The sequence below is a fragment of the Palaemon carinicauda genome, chromosome 3 (assembly GCF_036898095.1).
Source record: "Palaemon carinicauda isolate YSFRI2023 chromosome 3, ASM3689809v2, whole genome shotgun sequence".
In the NCBI taxonomy this organism is placed as follows: domain Eukaryota; kingdom Metazoa; phylum Arthropoda; class Malacostraca; order Decapoda; family Palaemonidae; genus Palaemon; species Palaemon carinicauda.
The window spans coordinates 29775379-29798101 of NC_090727.1; the positions used below are offsets into that span (position 1 = coordinate 29775379).

The window sequence follows — 22723 nt, forward strand, 5'->3', positions numbered from 1 at the left end:
CAGATCTGGATGTTTGATCTTTTCTCCATCTCAGGTCTGGATATATGATCTCTTCTGTCTCACATCTGGAAGTTTGGTCTTTTCTGCGTCTCAGATCTATAAGCTTGATCTTTTCCTTCTCACATCTGGAATCTTGATCATTTCTGTATGTTCTGGACAGATCTGGATGCTTAATTATTTCTGCAACCCAGATTTGGATTTTGATCTTTTCAGCATCTAAGATCTGGAAGCTTGATCTTTTCTACAACTCAGATCTGGTAGCTTGATCTTCTCTGTAAGTCACATCTGGAAGCTTGGTCTTTTCTGTGTTTCATATCTGGAAACTTGATCTTTTCTGTGTCTTAGATCTGGAAGCTTGATCTTTTCTGTGTCTCAGATCTGGAAGCTTGACCTTTTATGTGTCTCTCATCTGGACGCTTGATCTTTTCTGCCTGTTCTGGACATATCTGGATCAATGATCCTTTCTGCATTTCAGATCTGGATGTCTGATCTTTTATGTCTTACATTTGGAAGCTTGATCTTTTCTGCATGTTCTGTTCATATGTGGATGTTTGATCGTTTCTGCATCTCAGTACTGGATGTTTATAATTTTTTTTCTTGCATCTCATATCTGGATACTTGATCTTCTCTTCCTTCCAGATCTGGATGCGTACTGAATTAGAAGCATTTTTTTTTCTTAATACAAACTCTTATTTTTCTCATTTTTAAACGTGTTGTTTCCCCGTGCATTTCAGTCTATTCTTCCCTTTGTCAATAAAAAATATTTATTATCAATTCGGGAAAAGGAGAACTTTCCCTTAATTACATTTAAATTTAATATTCTTCTCTCTATTGTGGGTAGTATTTACCCTTTCCCGTTTATAATAGAAGTTTTAATGAAGTGATAAACAACTCGTTTCCCCCACACATTAAAACTCGCCCTACAGAATTGCATTCTTTGTTCTGAAGTCCTTCATTTAGTTATAATTGCTTTTGTTTGTTTGTTTAAAATTTCACTCCAATTTAAAGTTTGTTTTTGTTTTATGTTGCCTTTTTCACTTGATATACACTAAAATGTCATCAGACTGAACTCTTATCTATGAATTTTGAGTAACTAATGCTTATCGTATTTTTGCTTGCCTTTTGAATTTCAAATTAGTGTTCTTGAGTTCTCGTTAATTATCATTGAATATTTTACTATAATGATACAATGGATGAAAATATATTTGTTTTATCTCTTTGTTGTAGTTAAAAAGAAAAAAACTGGATAACGCAACGGGAGTAATTTTAACGTAACAAATTTCTTTGTCTGCATTTAGTAGAACTAACTATCTGTTCGCTTTTTAATACCATACAGTAAATGTTATGAATTTGAGTACACTCGGAAAGCATTACACAGTTTTTTGCAGTAGCGTGGTTATTACTGTAGCTGTATTTATAATGTCTAAAACATCCCAACATTAGTAAGGTTATTGTGATGAATAAATTAGGGATTTAAAGGTGAATAATAAGCAAAATTCACACGTTGCACCAAAATTATATCAATTTACATTGCACAAATAACATCCACTGCCAAGATAGATGAAAATCACTCGGAGTATATTTGAATAATAAAGTCAAGCTTAACTAACGAGATGTTAGGGCTTCGTTATTAGGAAGAAAGAGAGAATGGGAACTGAATATGACAAAAAGGTGTAAAGGATTGATTGCAAGAGGTTGATGCGAGATGACGAACGTTATAAAGGAAAATAACATCGTATACATACATACATACACACACATGTGTATGTATATATACAGTATATATACTGTATATATATATATATATTATATACATATATATATATATTATATATATACATATACAATATATATATATATATATATATATATATATATATATATATATATATACACATTATATTATATTATATATATGTATATATGTGTGTGTGTGTTTTTATATGCGTGCATTTGCGGAAACAATTTTTCCAACATTATTTTTTGATGTTATAAGAATGCTCGTGTCAGGAAGTTTTTGTATATTCACCCTGTAAAGAAAAAAAAAACAAAGACTCTTAAACGGACTTCGACATCAGATTAGTAAGAGAAGAAATCTTGTTATTCCCACAGTTTCTGTGGAAGCCTTTTCCTCTGACTTTACGGGTTAGTTGAACATTTGGAGAGAGACCAATAATGTCGATGGAAAGTGGGAAATAAAAGTGGAATTCGTTTGTAAATGAGTTTGTCGAAGAAGAAGAAGAAAACATTTTTAACGGTAACGGTGGCGATATTCGAACTTCATGAGGATTTTTTTTTTTCGAAACGAGAAATGTAAATGTATTTTATGTTTTACATAGTGCATAAAGAAATATACATACATACATATACTATACTGTATATATTAACAAATGAAAACTTCAAATTCTTTGAAATAAGAATAAAACTAAAGATGAATTTGAAATCTATGCATTAATTTTTCACAAGGCTTCGCAGAATTTCATGATCGATCTCACGAGCCCTCGCCGCTTCGACAAAGATTACGATTCCATTTTTGCAACGGGATTAACGTTGATTCTTTAGGAAGGTCATCTCTTGTTCAAAGCATGCTGATTTGTGAACCTCACTCGCTCACTCGGAAGTTTACGTTTGTGAATTGTATTGATTTCGGATTCTATTTCATTTGGAGCGGTGAAAAAGTCATATATATATATATATATATATATATATATATATATATATATATATATATATATATATATATATACTGTATCCACACATCTTCCCTTATAATAGAGAGCAAGTGTTGGGATACATATATATATATATATATATATATATATATATATATATATATATATAGATATAGATATAGATATAGATAGATAGATAGATAGATAGATATAGATATATATATATATATATATACATATAAATATATATATATATATATATATATATATATATATATGTATATATATATATATATATATTTCTTTCCTGTTTTGCTATGCTCATGGGGAGAGGAAGTAGTCATACTCTGATGAGAGTTGGTACCCCGAGAGGTACACTCGAAAACCACACACTCACAGAAATTGCTGAACCAGCGAGTTGTAGGTAGGGAAAAGGGAGGTTGTGGTAAAGGTTCAACCTGTGCTTGGGCGTGTGCGTGCAAGTGTAGAAGGAACTGTTTATTCTTCATGAAAGACTATATTTTCTGAAAGCCTACTATTTATGCTTCTAAGGTCGTACCAGAAAGGGTTTCTTTTATGGTTAAATTGTATTCCTTTTCAGCGAAGCATAATCTCCCTGAGCGACAGGTCTTGAGGCTGCATGTTCTGTATCTTTATTGATGAGCTAATATCAAATACACTTTTCCCTCACGATATAATTCTTTAGAATGATTCTGCTGAGGTAAGGAAAAAATATAAAACTTGAAAACGAAACCTTTTCACAGTTTTCAATAGCGATTTAATTTCGTATTTATTTTCGAATTACATGTGATTTCTTGTGAAACTTTTATTGCATTAAATAAGAGTTCTCTATCTCTTCTATTAGTTATAGGATGAAAAGACCTTGATTATGTTAATTGAGCACAAGAAATTAAATCGAAGCTCAGTCCAATAAATAGTGATTAAGCATTTCAATTACCTTTACAATTTTCAGATTAAACATCCCTCTTAATGCTGATTGTGTAATTTGATTCCTCTTGGGAAATATGTTTATAGGGATATAATTAATGCAAAGAATGTCTCCTAAAATAGAAATAAAACCAGAAACAGTTTTGGATAAATATTTGACACTTACTTCATTCAATCTGGTACCAGTACTTCATTGGGAAAAATCGTGAGATTTCATAACCAAAATAACTCTTAACGAAAGCTGTGTCTAAGTAAAATTCGTCAATCTTAAACGTCAATACGCACGATTAAAAAATAAAGAACCGGAAGCGTTCTCTCCAACCTTAAAAATCTGCAAGTCTCTCAATTCATTTCAAGGAATTAGCATAATGGCCCCTCTTTATCCAATACCCACTTTTGCGAAAGGTACATCCTCTTCGCCTTTCAGAAGGGGCTGCTGGACTTAAATGGCATATCTTTAGAAGAGGCTGCACGGGTGAACAATAGCACCTTAGTTAATGGAAGCTGATAAGAACAACCGATCAGCTATTTAAGGGTGTCAGACAGGAACGCATTGCTTAATACCACTATTTTAGGATGAGAATAATTGTAAAAGCTATCTCGTTACGGCAATGTGCAAGTAATGTAAGGTATGATATTACCAATTGCTTTTATTATTTTATTAACATTAATCTGCGAGTTTGTGGCCACTTTTTTTTTTTTTTTTTTTTTTTTTTTTTTTTTTTACTACCTACCCACCAAGTCTACAGAAGTAATAAAAGAAGATGGAACGAGCGAGTTTTACCGGACTTTTCGGCCCACCAGCTGACCTAATCAGTAGCACTTAATTACTTCTAATTACATACATTGATAAAACACCGTAAATTTAATCGGAAATTCTCCTTAAAAATATACGGTTCTCAACCGTATTTTCAGAAATACAGGCGACCGTAATTTAACCTACTTTGTTATGATCTTTTACGGGTAAGTGACCGTGGTGTTACTCAACGTCAATATATCCGCTTTTAAAACGATAAAAGCCTGGCTAGATTTATTCCTGGATTTTTACGGTATTTTTATTGCAAATTTTTTAACAGTGTACACAGAATGCATATGTCATGGAAATCAATTCATTGTCTTGTACAATAGATACATCTTTGTTAAAGTTAACTCCTGAAGTGCGGTTTGCATAAACGATACCAGATTCCTGGTTGAATCTGTTGCCCTGGTTAAACTTCATAGCTCCCATATGTGTGTGTGCTGGATGTATGTATGAATGTCGCCCAACTAATTTCTTGATGTCTTTAATTTGATAATATTGATGGATTTTCATTGAAACCCTTGAATTCTGAAGTTAGAATATTAAGAGAGAGAGAGAGAGAGAGAGAGAGAGAGAGAGAGAGAGAGAGACTTTCTTATTAATTTTATTGACTCTTGCAAAGATCCAGTGTTTGTACATCACACATTTATGTAATATATTGTTATTCGTTGATATGTTCAATATAACTTGGACAAACCTATTAAAACTTTTCTAATGCAAGTCTTCTGATGCAAGTTTGTAATTGGCCTTTATAATTTAAATCTTTTGTTGGATCGAGAATGATATGATTAATTTTACCATACTTTTATTTAGTAGTAAATCCTTGTTCTTATCATTGTTATTATGTTACTCATCAAATTCAATGTCGTTTAGACTGGCGTACACTGTTAAAAATTTGCCTTTAAAAACGATAAATGCCTGGCAATATTTATTCCAGGATTTTTACCGTTTTTAAAACGAATATATTGACGCAGAGGAGTGATGTTACGAACACAAACCTGTAAAAGATAATAACAAAGTATGGTAAAATTACGGTCGCCTGTATTTTACTGAAATACGGCTGAGAACAGTATAAGTTTACGGAATAATTTCTGATTGAAATTACGTTTTTTTTTTTAAGTGTACATTTTGCCAGAATTTCTAATTAATAGAAATATTTTTTTTTTAGTTTTGAATGTTCATTATAGCTATCATAATTGAAGATGGAATTTTATATCCTTTTATGAATTATATAAGTAAAATTTTCATTTAATGTATTCCCGTTTTTCTGGTAAAATCTCTTATTAATGTAACCTGAATAGTCATTTAGAATAAAGAAAAATTAACTCTCGTTGTATTGAAGCAATTCACTTTTAAATGAATAATGAAAAACGTATTATTGTATATCGGTATATATGTATATATATATATATATATATATATATATATATATATATATATATATATATATATATATATACACACATATATAAATATATATATATATATATATATATATATATATATATATATATATATATATATATATATGTGTGTGTGTGTGTGTGTGTGTGTGTTTGTGTATGTGTGTGTATACATATATATATATATATATATATATATATAGATAGATAGATGGATAAATAAATATATATATATATATATATATATATATGTATATATATATACAGTATATATATATATATATATATATATATATATATATATATTTATACATATATATATAAATAAATAAACTATACTATAGCTGTTCATTGAAAGAAAGAAATCATAGAACCAATTTTGATAACGGTATATTAAAGTTTAGGGGAAATGAATACGTATATATATATATATATATATATATATATATATATATATATATATATATATATAGAGAGAGAGAGAGAGAGAGAGAGAGAGAGAGAGAGAGAGAGAGAGAGAGAGAGAGAGAGAGAGGTTTTTTTCAACATTTACACTCCGATATCTAATTCAACTCTCATTACGTTGCGTGTATATATACACACATATAATTCAAAATATTAAGATATAAATGCCACTTAAAATCCAGTATGCACAACCTTATGAAGAACTCACATTTAAAGAGGAATTTTATATATAACAAGTATATCTATCCTGGTCAGAATTCGACCATTTTAAGGTATATTTATATTTGTAGAGGAAAAGAAGAAAGAGTTATTAATGGAGAGAGAGAGAGAGAGAGAGAGAGAGAGAGAGAGAGAGAGAGAGAGAGAGTAATGAGAGAGAGAGAGAGAGAGAGAGAGAGAGAGAGAGAGAGAGAGAGAGAGAGAGAAAGAGAGAGAATTCAACACCAGACCAAAGAAAGCCTGTTGCTGTTTTGCTGGATAACCGGGGGACGTCAGTGACAGGATACTCTCTTTCTATCCTGCCTGTCTCGGAACCCCAAACCGAGAGGTAGTCCTGAATCGGAACACACCCAAGAGGAAGGATCCTCAACCGAGTTGATTTCTTAGGACTTGACCCGAAGTTTATTCTGGGAAAGGCAAGCTTGTTTCAAGGAATAAGCTGTCGTGGTGGAGGTCTGCTCTCTCAGAAGGATGTTTTTAGTTTTCAATTATTTTTCATATATAATTTATCCGTTATGTCTCTATTTCATTCTGCATTGTGCTGTTCTCCGTATTGAAGTCCTTTGGTCCATAGCATCCTTCTTTTCTAAATAGGAATATTGAGGATAATGATTAGTTCTGAGAATTCCACATGAACACATATCAGCCAAACTATAGTCTAAACCTTTCCTTATCATTCAAGTGAACTCAAAGGGTCTAAAGTAGTCTCATTATTTAGATTCAGTCAGAAGGTCTAAAGTTATTTAAGCATATAATCTAATAAGGAATATTGAGCAGTGGGAAGGTTCACGACAATCCTAAAATATCTGTTAGGGTTTGTATCAGCGTAGGAACAAACTAAAAATCTCAAAAATAATTTGTAGTTTTCGTAGCTGTGCAACCCTGAGTCATTCAAGTCACATTACTGCCTCATATATTGGACATTTTAGTTGAAGGTATTAGATATATAATGAATGTAGGGATACCTTAACGTGGGGACCCACAATCAGCAAAGCTGTACTAATCAGAGCCACCCATACTAGGCTCCTTTGCTAAGCGATTAGACTTGAGTCTCCTCCGTCCATCACCAATCCGCAATGTCCAGCGTTGTGATGAAATGGCCAAACCCCGGGCGTATTAAAGACATATCTGAGGCCTTTGTCTTGCAGTGAATTAGAAACGGCATCATTTGTTGTAGTTGGATGGTGAGGTTTGTACGAGACACTTGTAGAGGTGCCATGCATTTATATAGAGGGACAATTATACTCCAAGAGAATATGTGCTGTGATACAGTGAGTAATAAATGCATATTTATAAATAGCAATTCATATGAGTATCTATCTTTCCCTGTCTCTGATTAAAAGGCAAATGATTGCACTGTTAACATTAATGGAAAGGTAAATTCATCGCTTTTCACATCAGTGCAGCCTTCGTAATAGCACTAGGTCCCAAAACTTAACAAACGGTTATGCTAGTGAAAGAGAACAAAATATGAACCCCCTCCCCATATGAGGTTTGTTTGCTTTCAAAATAAAACCGATTTCAAAAGTCAAACGGCTGAAATCCGAAAAGCCGTTAAACAATTCGGCTCTCCAATATCATTTCTGGCATTATAAGTTTGATTTATTTATCTTTAAACAGTTCATTTCAAAGTTGATTTGATATCGTCCAAAAGGATACAAATATTTTAGCTTAATTCAGAAGCAGTTTCCCTACTTCATCACATGTTATACAATGCAAGGCGGTGGTATCCTGTCATTTCGATTTCAGGGTAATAATATTTGGTTATTTACCTTTGGTTGTGTAGGTTTGTGCTTAGTGAGAGGACTGTTGGCTCTCTCTCTCTCTCTCTCTCTCTCTCTCTCTCTCTCTCTCTCTCTCTCTCTCTCTCTCTCTCTCTCATGGAAACATTGGAATTTATGTGTATATATGTATTTTAAAGAATTATACGTATGTTTTAATAAATTTACCTTCAATTAAACCATTATATTTGTATCATCAGTCTTAATCATTATCTATTACTTGGTTCATTAATAAGTTTCGTCTCTTGAGATTTACTTTTTATTTAGTTAGACCCAACTTGTGAAGGTTTAAATGCTCAGTTTGCCTCTCCTCGCCATGAAGATCGCACTTCTAATTTCATAATTATTATTAAGCCTATAGGCCTATAAATAAAAGAAAGAGACTGTGGATAAATTTCACAAATAGTACTTTATGGCCACATAGGCCCCCTTTATAAGTTACAAGATTTGATGCAAATATTTTTGTTGCTACCTGACATATAGCCGTGCCCTAGACTACAGAGCCATATTATTATTATTATTATTATTATTATTATTATTATTATTATTATTATTACTGTTTATTGTTGTTGTTGTTGTTGTTGTTGTTGTTGTTATTCGAGATACGGTGCTATTGTAGAATCTGCACATTATAGGTGTTGGTGAATATGTGTGACCCGATTATAGACTTCCATTCGTAAAGAAAAATTAAATAATAGAGGCAGAATTAATTACATTTGTAATAGAGAATGTATATATAATTATTTCTTCTCCCTGAATAAACCTCTTTAGAGATTAGATCTATATTGGAAACGTTAATTATAATCTCAGGTTTGGCTTATAATAATTTATTGCAAGTTCCGGAACCACGACCCTAACTAACATTTGCCTTATACACAAAACGACATAAGCCAAATCAAATAATAACTTTGAATTCATAACCCAAATGCATAAATTTTTATCATTAGACTACAGGACTAAGCTTAAATTATTTTCCCTCTTCCTCACACAGACTTTATCTACACAGACAGTGCCAGGAATAGTCTTAAGGAGTCACGGTGTTCAGAGGGATTCTTGCTACATTAACATATTGAATTTTTTATCTTAATTTTATAACGATCTAATATTTTTCAATGATGTAATTTTTCCTAAGAGTGGATCAACGTTTTCTCATACATACACATGTTTACAAAGTGAAATATAAGTGTTAATACTGAGTGGCAACTTATGAACAACGCTTGTCCGATGTAAAAAAAAAAAGAAAAATAAGAGCATCACCAGAACCTCCCCCCCAACCAACCCATGTATTTGTAGAGGAAAAGAAGAAAGAAAAGGATAAGAAAGAGTTATTGATGGAAGGAAAAGAGAGAGAGAGAGAGAGAGAGAGAGAGAGAGAGAGAGAGAGAGAGAGAGAGAGAGAGAGAATTCAGCACCAGACCAAAGAAAGCCTGTTGCTGTTTTGCTGGATAACCGGGGGACGTCAGTGACAGGATACTCTCTTTCTATCCTGCCTGTCTCGGAACCCCAAACCGAGAGGTAGTCCTGAATCGGAACACACCCAAGAGGAAGGATCCTCAACGGAGTCGATTTCTTAGGGCTTGACCCGAATCAGGACTCTCGGAAAACCCGAGTCTCTTTACTTTAGGTTATCCAGGAAGATACAGTGTGTGTGTGTGTGTAGATCGCCTTACCTTATGTAAGACACGGGCTCTTGCCGCTGGGCAGCCCGTAAAAGAATATAGTTATTGTTAGACAATTATGCTTTAAAATAGTTTTAGAATGGTATGTTTAGTGTATTGTTTGATTTGATGGGTCTAATAAGGGAGTTAATCTTAGATTACAATTGTTGGATATTGTTATTTTAAATTTAGATAGCCAAGGCTAATGTGTGGAAAGCTAAAAAGTAGTGGCAGTTTCAAGTGAACTGTTTATTCTCATTCAGCATCCTAGGTTTGGTATTGTACCTAGGTGGGGGTAATGGCGATACACCATACTTCCCACGGGCAGGAATTTGCAATGCAGATTCCTAGTCAATTGCCCGTATAACTGAATGAGAGACAGGTCCCTTTAGCTGGCACTAAGCAAAACAATTTAAAAAGGGGAGGGATGACAGTCGTGACAACGGCGAAAGGCCCCGGAAAGGAGGCTCCTCTTTAGGTCCACGAAAGGAAAAGTTGTGATAGACAAGTCTATCGAGTCAGAGAGAAAGTGTTATAGCAGAAAGTCCCATGGGAGTAGGAGATCATGGGAAGGAATAAAAGTTATTTAGTTAGAGGCAGAGACAAGGGCAAAAATATCCCTTACGAAAAGAATATTGTGATAGAACAGTCTATCAAGTTAGAGAAACAGTGGTATAGCAGGGAGTCCCTTGGCAGTAAGAGAAACAAGGGAAGGAATAAAAGTAATATAGTTGAAGGCAGAAAGGGGCGTAAATTATCCCGAAACAGGAAAGAGGCATAATTTTATTTATATAGAAAAGTACTAGATAAAGGAAGGATCTAGTAATTATATTTATCAGAATAGTGATGTAAATTTAATGTTTAATCAACGATCTATATAAATATAAGAATGAATACTTTACTGTTACGTATGGAAGAAGGAGGTGTGGCAGAGAGCGACTGACATAGGGACGTGACTATGCGGATTACCGTTATAGCGCGAAAATAAATGAAAAGCTAAGATTTTAGGCTAAAACCGAAGAGAAAACACTACAGTATCATAAGGATATAACTGAAAGTTGTTATTATTTAGTTATCTAAGCAATACGAACGAAATAGAAAAAGAGAAAAAGGAATTTGAAGATACGCAAATATAAAAACCAGTAAACTTTTCCGCTAAATTTAGAGCGAGAGTCAGTGCGAGAGGGGGAGAATGGATGTCGGATGGCGATTTTAAAGAATGCCGAGTAGGGATTTTTACGTTAATTTATTGATTTATTTCATATTAAGTCGATTTACATACTGTATTAACTGTAATAGTTTTTAAAGGAGTGTTTATCGTTATATTACTAAGAATTGAGAATAGAAATGTGCAAAAATAGGGGGAAATAGAGTTAATAGAATATATTGAATACGATGAATCGTAGAGTAGCTGGGTGTGTGAGGGAGGCGAAGGTGTGGTGCCTGTGCTCACACAGTCATGCATGTCCGGGTTGACTACGTGACCAAGGCAACGGAGGGTGTGGGAGGGGGGAAGGGTTAGGGTGACGGAGAGCTGCCTAACGGATTCCGTCCAGAGAAACGAAAGAGTTACGAGTTTGAATGAAATACCAAAGACATGACGTCACAGCGGATAAGGGAGGGGCGGGTTGAGGGGGTTGGGAGAGGATGTAGGAGGGGGATAGGGGAGGGGATGGGGACGACACACACACGTAAGGCAAGGTTTTCGTTCGCTTGTCATCTGCATAAATTCTATTAAAGCTTATATATAAATAATTCATATTTATATACTTATTTTAACAGAAGAAATACAGTGGGATAGCGAGACAAAAACTGTTTGGAAAGAGGATAGATAATAACAATACAAAAACGAATAAGGGAACAATGAATATGTTAATGAAGACTTACAGTCATTCCACAAACACACACACCATTCCCAACAACCCAGAATTATATATTAGGATAAATGAATAGGAATAAAGGAATGGGGAAGGATTGTAGTAAACTTTAGCAGTTAGCAATGAAAGGAGATAGGAATTCCCAGAGCAGTTTCCTTATAAAGAAGACTGCCAAGGAAACCACACTCCAGTCATGCTTTCCTGCAACAAGTTGTAATAAATTCGAGGGGGAGAGGGGTCCTATTCTGTGCTGCGCTCGACCAGCTGGCACGAGAAAGGCCCCTCATTCCCTTGCTAGTGTATCTGTTTTAAGGGAAATCTGTAGGATTCCAGTATAGGGATAAAGGGATAGGTTGGGATAGGGATAAAAGGATATAGGAGGTTTCTGAGTGCAATTTACAGGGAATAGCCGAGAGGAATAGGAATCCCAAGAGCAGATTCCTTGTAGGAATTCTGCCAGGAACAGTCCCAGCCAATCAACCATTCCTATTGTATCCTGCAATGTACTATATATAGAAGGGGGAGAGGGTCCTATTCTGTGCTGCGCTCGACCAGCTGGCACGAGAAAGGCCCCCCATTCCCTTGTTAGTGTAATTGTTTTGGGGGAAGGGATGTGTAGGAATACTATCCTTAAGGATAGAGGTGAGGATAGAGCTATATGATTAATGAGTTTGCAGATTCCGACAGTGATCGAGTTACCAGACTATTAAATAAAAATGAGTTTGTGTTATATTATTTAATTACAATATTATTGAATGTACAGTTTTATATGTAATGAAATGATAATTTTATATGTTAAATGTGTTTTAGAATGAAAGAACATGTATTTATTAACGTTATTTTATTATCTAGGGGGAGGATACGAGCACAAGAACCCAGAAAGTGTTTGTATGTTTTCTAAAATGTGTTTAGTTACTTGTACTGCTGTGTAAGGGGGGGGAGAAGCTATAGTCTGTCGGAGGGGGAATGTATCTCTGCAGTGGAGGAGGTAGTGTTCTAGTGGTTGATCTCCTGTGGGTAAATCACAATATAAACATGGCCTATCTTCAATATCAATTAATTGCCAGGTGCAGAGATAACCCAGCCGTAATCTGAAAATAATGACTGTTAGTTTCCTGTTAAGTGATTTAGGAATATTATGTGGAAGGAGGTTAGTTACTGAAGTGTACCATGTAGCAGAACGTGAGCCCTCAAGCAGAACTTGACGAATTAAACTCTTTTTCTGAATGTGACAATAGTCATTCATTAATTTCTTTATGTGTGAAAGTGAGGGTCTACACGCCTTGTCTACAGTGGGACACCTCAAAGCACTGTTTGCAAGGCGATCAGCTTCATCATTTCCTTGAACACCTACATGACTTGGGATCCAGTTGATGGTAACTTTCCTGTTTCTCAAAGCATGGGCTGCTGCCATAGCCTTAATAGTGCTGATTAGATGAATATTTTCTGAAAAATTTCGCTTTGTGATGCTTTGTATGGCACCTCTAGAATCTGTGTGAATAGTAGTATTACCATATTTATATAGGGAATTTTCCAAGGCCTTCGCAATGGCGTAGAGTTCTGCCTGTAGAATGGATGCATGGTCAGAAAGCCTCCAGGCACATGAGAAAGATCTGGAAAAAACAGCTGATCCAGCAGCAGGTATATTAATGTCTACAGAACCATCAGTATAGTAGACATTCGTGGAGCTGGTGCTATTAATTGAATCCTGGGCTGCAGTCTTTAACTGTTGAATAGAACATTGAGATTTAAATGCAGGGAGAACAGTGTAATTTATTTCAATTGGATCCTTGCTCCAAGGAGCTGGAGGGACATAGCTAGGATGAAATTTGTCATGTTTAACATTATTAATGGTTTGTTGTATATTTACATCTCTAATTAGTTTAACAAGACTACCAATATAATTATTAGGGGGATCTAGGTTTTCATGCAAATTGATGAATCTGTTCAATCTTGTTTTGAGTGGGGAAGTTCTATTTACTTTAATAGTTTTAACTATGACACAACACATACGCATTTTTATTCTATCTGCAAGAGATAACAGGTTGGTTTCTTGCCTGAGGAGGTGAAGCCTTGTCCACATAGGGGAGCCAGTGATTAATCTCATGGCATTGTTTTGAATTACTTCAAGTGAAGTAAGAGATACTGCAGGAACTGAAGTGAGCACAGGAGAAGCGTACTCAACCTGTGATCTGACTGCTTGCACATAGAAAAGTCTCAATAAATGTGAAGTTGCTCCTTTATTTAAAGTACATATTCTTTTCATTGCATTGTATCTATTGTTGACTTTGTTTTTAAGTAGCTTAACTTGTACACTAGAAAGAAATTTATGGTTAATATTAACACCTAAATAAATAAAATTAGGAACCCATTCTATTGGGTTATCATTAATCAGTAGAGGGGGAGGAGGTTCAAAGTATTTTATTGCCATTGCCTTAGTTTTAAGTGGATTTATTTTTAAACCTAATTCATTACATTCATGAGCAATAGCATTTAGAGCTCTTTGCATTTTTTGGGACTGGTTTCGAATGGAATTGGGACAAACAATGCAGATGTCATCTGCATATATGAATATTTCTATACCTCTAGGGAGTTCAATAAATAGGAGGTTTTCCATGAGAACATTAAATAGGAAAGGACTCAGTATTCCACCCTGAGGGGTGCCATTTTCCAAGGGAAGAAAAGGAGAAGTTGCACCTTGAAAGGAGACTCTGGCTTCTCGGCCTTTTGTGTACTCATGAACCCAGGACAGAAGATGTCCTCTTACTCTCTTGCGGACAAGAGAGAAGAGTATTGCAGCTGCACTGGCAAGTTCAAAAGCTTTCTCAAGGTCCAAGAAGACAACAAGGGCTCTTTCTTCATTTATAGTGGCCATGAGATCTGTTATGCATTCATGAGTGCCTACTCCTTCTCTGAATGCATATAATCTATGGTGCAGGTCACCAACCTTCCACTTAAGTCGGTTAAGGACCATTCTTTCTGCAACCTTAGCTGTACAAGTGATCAGAGCTATGGGCCTGTAGGCATTTTCTTCTTTCGGTTTGGGAACAGGTTGAGTATCCTGCTGCCTCCAGAGCTGAGGTCTAACCCTTTCCACATGGGTTTTATTTATAAGTTTTAAATAGATTTCTTTTGCTGGATTTCCCATGTGCTTTAACATGCTGTATGTGATATTATCAGCACCAGGGGCAGTGTCCTTGTTCTTTGAAAGAGCAGTATTTAGTTCATCCATGGTGTACAGGGCATCAGTATCATCAGGTATGTTGCAACCTGCAGTGACCATGTTCATCCTTATAGGATATAGGACCTCTTGCCTTTGTCTGGCCTGTATTGAGAGGTTTTCAGATTTGGATCTGTTGGCAAAATTTTGTGCTATCCTAAGGGCTTCAGCAGGAGGGTCAGGGTGTGTGACCCTTGCTGTGTATCTTTTTCCTGATACTTTATTGAACCAGGCCCAGATCTTTCGGATAGGAGTGAGGCCGCTGACTTGTGAACACCATTCAAGCCATTTTTCCTTTTTAACATCATTTGCCACCTCTGTAGCATGTCTAGCAACACTGATGAGTGTCTGGTATAGAGCTTCAGTGTTATTTCTTCTAAATAATTTCCTGACTCTGTTAAGCCGCTTGTTCATGGCCTTAATCCTAGGATTATAGTACCATGAGTCCTTATGATCTTTAACAAAGGACTTTTTCTTTGGCATAGAGGATGCTGCAGCTTCGTTAAGTTGATTATTGAGTGAGAGAAGGATATTATCAGCGTCTTCAGGGGGTCTAACAGAATATCTTTCAGCCCATGAAGTCATGTGCTGTTCAAAGAGATCCCAATGAGCAAAATCCGGATTCCATCTCCTAGGGGGAGGAGGAGGATCAGGCAATTTGTCTAATCTGAAAGAAGAGACAGTGCCATAATGATCACTTGTTAACAAAGGATGTAGGTCCCAAGAGGAACCATATGTAAGGTTATGAGAAACGAATGTCAAGTCCAGACGTCCCCCTGCAATATGAGTAGGGATATCGACATTGTTAAGGAGTTTCACCCCAGGAAAATCCTCAAGTAGAGAATGCAGATGATCCCCAGTCGCATTAGTAAGGGATGGTGACTTAAGGAAAGGATGGTGAGCATTAAAATCTCCTGAAATAATGGTATCCTGAGTCTCTGCTGCCGCAAAGAGCAGATTAGCATCAAGTACACTTGCAGGATTTCTGTATATGTTGTGTATTGTAAGTGTGGTGTTTAATAGTGTAATTTGTATGCTAAGTGTGTTGGCATCATGGCAGTTTATGTCATTAATTCTTTTAGAAGGAATAGTGTTTTTGACTAATGTTATCAAGCCACGACATGTGTCTGTCCAGTGTTGTCTATAAATTTTGTAATTAGCAAAGTTAAATTTGTTGTTTTCTCTTAGTAGTGTTTCCTGCAATAGTATGATGTCTGGTCTCTGTATGGCAACCTGGGACTGCAGAAGTGCATACTTTGTCCTTATTCCCAAAATATTCCATGACAAAACAGTGAAATTTTCGCTCTCCTGTGCTAGAGGGGAAGGAGGTGGACTCAGATCACTGTCGGAGTCACTGAATTTACCTTATGAGAGAATGGGAAAGTGTGTTACACACTAACCTGATTGCATTTACAAAATTCTCATTCTGGTCCAGTCCTGGATAGAATTGCCCTAATAAGGTAAATATAGCTGTTTCTAATATTTGTGGTTGGAGAAGGAGGCCTATTAAAGGATTGGCAAATAAGGATTGTGAATAATTTTGGGAGGGATTTTGTTGGGAAAGGGAAGGGAAGTGGGTAAAGGAGTAGGAGGTAGGGGCTTGAGGAATAGGGGCATAGGATGTTGAAGGTTGGGGGGAGTGGATTATTTCTGGAGGAGTGAAGGATTGTTGACTGGGAGGGGGATTAGGTTGGGGTTGTGGTTGTGTTTGGGGGTTCTGTCTCGGGACCCTAGGAGATCTAGGTGTCCTTTGAGGCCTAGGGGGGGTGACAGGATCGTTGGAAGGGGGAGGTGTTTGTTGGGATAGGTTGGTGTGTTGTACACGAGAATTAGGCACAGCAGAATTCTGAGTACCTTGTAATATGTCTCTGTAGGAGGAACCAGAATGAGAGGTAGGCCTAGAGTTATTTGAAACCTGATTTTGCCTTGGATCAGGCTGTTGTTGAGCTGGTTTAGTAGCTCGAGTGCCAGCTGTGTTGGAGTTTGAAGGAGTTTGATTCCTTCTGGCATGTTCCCTTCGAAGTCTCTCTGGACATCTTTTGTTCCAGGAATGATGCCCCTTGTGACATTGAGGGCATTTGGCAGTTGTAGGTTCATCGGCCTTGTATTTAGTTAGACAGATGGCAGTGTCATGCCTCTTGGAACAGATGCCACATATGGGATATGCAGCTTTGCAATTATTTTGATGGTGTCCATATCTTTGGCACCTGTGACAGCGAAGGAGAGGAGGCATGTAGTCCTCCACTCTGAATTTCCCCCAAATTCCCAAGTCTACAAACCCAGGGGGGGGGACCTACAAAGGTGCATTTAACTTTATTAGACACACCCCCATCCTTGGGGATGCATCTTTCTGCCTTGTATATAGATGGATGTTCCTCCAATCTTGCAACATTGTACTTAAAAGAATATCCACAGACTATGTATATCCTTTTAAGCTGGGAGGGATCAAGCTCTACAACATAATTCAAAGTTTTAAGAATATTGACAGCAGTCAAATCCTTAGGTGACAATATCATGTCACCCTCGAGATTTGGCTTGACTGCCATATTGATACCTGGGTGGTCTTTTTCAATGACAATTACTCTATCATAGGCGGGAAATTGAGAGTTATTTTGTATTTTAAATTTAGGGAACTTTGTGCTTTCATTTGCTTTAAATGGGGAAGGTGCATTTGAAGTTGAAGGTACAGGTGCTTGTGCTTGTACAGTCGACTTCTTACCTTTACTATTAACCTCTATCCAAGAGTTGGGATTGTGAGGGTCGGCATCCTCCACTTGCTTAGGCCTAGTCTCACGATTTTCATTAGGCCTAGGTGATTTTGGTTTTGAAGTGGAGCTATCCTCTTCGTTATCAGAGGGTAGGTCTAGTGATGAGCTTTCAGGATCGCTTGTAGACTGTTGGTTAGCCTTCTTAGCGACCTGTTGGTTTGAAGTAGGAGAGGAGGGAGCCCCTCTCTTGCGTTGGGGATGAGAGGGGAGATCGTCATCATCAGAATCTTCAGGTGCAGAGGAGAGATCAGTGTCCATGTTTGGTTCAGGTTCGAGGTTGTTGCCTTTTGAGGGGGTAGGGGAGATGGCGCCGATGAAACGGGAGGCTTCAGTACCCTCCAAAGCCTTCATGTCGTTTAAATGATACGTTGGTGGCGAGGGAGGGTCTACATTTTTAACCATAGCGATCTATGGATATCGAAAAATGGGTTGGAGAACCCGTAGATTAATTGGAAAGCTTCACTCGTAACTATAAGGGAGCACTCAGTCCTTTGCGGTGGCAACTTTCGGCGCACTGGCGCTCACTCACGTCCGATTGCAACGGCTGTTGCAACGAGACTATGGAAGATACAGACATTACTGCCATTACTGGTCAGAAAATATTCTCCATTTAAGTAGACTCACACTTTTTATGCAAAGTTTATAGATTTCTTGATAAATTCATAATTCCATATAAAGGTTAATAATTAAGAATTTAGTTGCCTTTAATAATAATCGTCATTACAGGTATTTATGATACTTAGGCATTATAGTACTACATTGGATCCCTCTCTGGTTAAAGCTCATTTTTCCTTTGCCTAATCCTCGAGTCAACACAATAAAAATCTCTCCACTAACCTTTAAAGGCCAAGACTAAATAACATTTTTTTTAAATTCAAATTTGATTTGAAATAAATTAGTTTATTTATATAATCATTGATTAAAGATTTTCTCTTAATATACTGTACAGAAGATGAAAAGAATATCAATAGATGGAGAGAGTTGACTCGAGCGGCCTACCCTGCTATACAATGGGACTGATAAGGTTGAAAGAAGCAGACATTTACTTGAATAGCTAAGCCAATCTAAAGTCTATGCTTTGCAATGAGAGCATAGCTGTTAGGAACTTTGTTTTCAATTATGGCTCAGTAATAGCTTATTAGGAGGCAGCGAATTTCTGGTGTGTCGCAATAAGTATAAAATGATTGAAAAATGTTATCTACAAGAACAATATCATGTCAACCTTTCAGTGGTCGGGAATTTAGTCTGAAGACTGTGTCACTGAGATGTGCTTTGAAGATAAAAAGACTTTTCACCCTCAACTTCAATACATCATATTTGTTAGGCCTATAAATTTTCCATTCCTTAACTTGAATATCCATCGAACGATCACAAATAATTTCCAAGATTTCACTGCAACTGTTGTTTGTTCGTAACTATGTCTAAAGTCTAAACAATATTTTTAGACCGTGTTTGATACTATTCTTTGGAAACTTTTCCTTTACAGATTATATATATACATGTATATATATATATATATATATATATATATATATATATATATATATATATATATATATATATATATATATATATATATATATAATGAATTTTAATTCAAAGTTTTTAAAATATTGAAATATTTAAAACTGGTCATTTTAACTCGTGGAAAGCAACTTCACGAGAACAGATTCTCTTAATTAAAAACAAAAACAAAATCCTCAGAATTCGAAGCTGTGAGTCTAGATTCAGGGGAAATTGGGTAATTGTTTGTACACTTGAATTGATCGTATTTGCTGCTACTGGAGAAACACAGGAGGAATATTATTGCTGGATTTTGGAATACTGCACAAAAGCAACGATGTTCCTGCTGACTGTAATGTCAGGTAGGCCTACAATTCAATGTTCTATAGATGCAGAAGCTGTGATGTCATATTGGCCTACAATTCAACGCTTAAAATATATAGATGCAGAAGCTGCAATCTAAGTTAGGCCGACAATGAAACGCTTAAACTCGTTTATTAAGCCATTTTCTAATATTTCATTCTGTGGCTTCGATCGAACTGATTTTATTCTTTAATTAGCGTATTTAAATTGTATATAAATATTAGAAACACTTAGGATTTCCTCCTCTCCTTTCTTGTTTCTACTCCTCTTACTCCGAGCAACTTCCACAGAAGCAAATTATCTCTTCGATTTCAGGGACAAAAAGGCTTATACAAAGTCGTCCGATTTAGAAATAATTAAGTTGCCTAATAAATATATATTATTTTGATAAATGTATAATTCACAATAGTTTTGGAATATGATTAAAATTTTATCATTAGAGAATAGCATAGATATTTGAGATGTCGATATATTATAAAACTATTTTGATGGCTATTTTGCGTGCAGTTGCGAATAACATTGCACTTTTACTTGCTTCTTTTAGCGTTTTATTTTTGGTATCAACCATTATTATTATTCATGAAAGTTACAACGTATTCATATCCTAAGACAGCTATAGTGGTTTGAGGCCTTTTACGAAGACTTTCTTTATTTTTTTTTTCCTATAAACAACTGTCTTCTTTAATGAAAGTTTAAGTGTAAGTGTAATTATATATTATATTAATTTGAGTTCGGGGAAAACTAGAGTCTATCATCAACAACAACAACTATTACAACAGTCAAGGGTTGTGTTTATACGCAATGAGCAAATTCAATAGCGGTAGAAATCACTTCTTAATGTTTTTCCCTTTTTCATTCTGCAATCGAGGGAATATATGTGATACTTTGATACCTTTTATTTCTTTATTAGGTTGTATTTCATAAAGTTTGGAATACTGTATACGTTGACTTTGATATTATTCTTTTTTCTTTCACGGGGAACTTTGCTTTCTCTGACATTCCGAATAGATTTAACAAATAGTGAGTGATGCTAGATATATTGATATGGTATCTTTTTTAGGTGTGAATATATATATATATATATATATATATATATATATATATATATATATATATATATATATATATATATATATTATTATTAAATGCTATTATTAAATGCTAAGCTACAACCCTAGTTGGAAAAGCAGGATGCTATAAGCCCAGGGGCTCCAACAGGGAAATAGCCCAGTGAGGAAAGGAAACAAGGAAAAATAAAATATTCTAAGAACAGCAAAAACATTGAAATAAATATTTCCTATATAAACTATAAAAACTTTAACAAAACAAGAGGAAGAGAAACTAGATAGAGCAGTGTACCCGAGTGTACCCTCAAGCAAGAGAACTCTAACCCAAGACAGTGGAAGACCATGGTACAGAGGCTATGGCACTACCCAAGACTAGAGAACAATGGTTTGATTTTGGAGTGTCCTTCTCCTAGAAGAGCTGCTTACCATTGCTAAAGAGCCTCTTCTACCCTTACCAAGAGGAAAGTGGCCACTGAACAAATACAGTTTAGTAGTTAACCCCTCGAGAGAAGAAGAATTGTTTGGTAATCTCAGTGTTGTCAGGTGTATGAGGATAGAGGAGAATCTGTATAGAATAGGCCAGACTATTCGGTGTCTGTGTAGGCAAAGGGAAAGAACCGTAACCAGAGAAAAAGATCCAATGTAATACTGTCTGGCCAGTCAAAGGACCCCACAACTCTCTAGTGGTAGTATCTTAACCATTTCTTATGGGAACACCTTAACTTGTTGGAAGGGTTTGTGTAAGGGCATGATTAGCAAATCTGTACTGTGAGCGATCAGCCTAAAATTGTACCAACCGTGTGTCACACAATTGTACATAATTCCTTTTGTATATAATGTGCTTGTATCTTCGCTCTTCCCTCGCACTCAAACGAACATGAAAATTCGTGTTTGCTGTTTTGCTCTGAACATTGTCTGTCTCTCGAACATGTTATGTCCTGTTGCCTTGAGGTTTTGTATTTAAAGAAGAGTGTTCCTTAATATATAAATATATAACTCAGTCTATTGCATCCTGCCTTTGAGTTCACACCCTTCCCCCTGCTTCGTCACATTGGTGACCCCGGAGTGACTCGCTCCTCCCGCCTCCCCCACCCTCCACCTCTCACCGTTACTATGACGCTGTCAACGCATACCTTCTGCAGCAGTACTCGCCGTCGCCAGCCGCCCGTATAGCAACGCCTTTTCAGCTCTCTCAACAACCGTTGGGAGACCAAAGGGCTTCGCTCACCCTCGGGAAAATGACCAGTATCACTCGCTTTCAACCTGCCGCAGACAGCTCTCATCGTGAGGTGAACCTGCTTCGTGCCCTTATGGACAGCCACTTCATGACCTTCAAAACCTCCATCAACGCCTCCTCTCGTGACGAAGAGGACACCTATTCAACTTCAACCGAAGCTGACTTGAATGCTGTAGGACATACACGCCTATGAATGCCGTAGGACATACACGCCTATGAACGCCGTAGGCCTATGAATGCCGTAGGACACGCCTATGAATGCCGTAGGACACACACGCCTATGAATGCCGTAGGACACACTCGTCTATGAATGCCGTAGGACACGCCTATGAATGCCGTAGGACACACACGCCTATGAATGCCGTAGGACACACTCGCCTACCCCGTGACGAGCCGGAGCGGCAACAGCCACCCATCATCCACCACTCGCTCGCACCCCAACCAACGACTTCTACAGTCACTCACTGCTGCTAATCGGTGCAGTTTTTACTACTACCTCTCCAGATTCAGGGCACCTATTTAACATGTTCAGTATGTCATTTTTAGAGGGGGAGCCATGTACCAACCGTGTGTCACACAATTGTACATAATTCCTTTTGTATATAATGTGCTTGTATCTTCGCTCTTCCCTCGCACTCAAACGAACATGAAAATTTGTGTCTGCTGTTTTGCTCTGAACATTGTCTGTCTCTCGAACATGTTATGTCCTGTTGCCTTGAGGTTTTGTATATAAAGAAGAGTGT

General features: G+C 36.3%; 1 protein-coding gene across 1 annotated transcript in view; it reads right to left on the reverse strand.

Moving 5' to 3' along the window:
• Positions 1 to 18212, reverse strand: part of LOC137631144 (uncharacterized) — an 18283-nt gene extending 71 nt beyond the window's left edge. Inside the window, exons 1-4 of the mRNA XM_068362842.1 lie at positions 17440 to 18212; positions 16443 to 17249; positions 12739 to 16027; positions 1 to 241 (exon numbers count right to left, since the gene is read on the reverse strand). The exon at positions 1 to 241 is cut by the window's left edge and continues 71 nt beyond it. Of these exons, the coding sequence (XP_068218943.1) occupies positions 1 to 241; positions 12739 to 16027; positions 16443 to 17249; positions 17440 to 18212 (5110 nt within the window). The remainder of the gene's footprint in view (positions 242 to 12738; positions 16028 to 16442; positions 17250 to 17439) is intronic.
• Positions 18213 to 22723: the final 4511 nt, after the last annotated feature.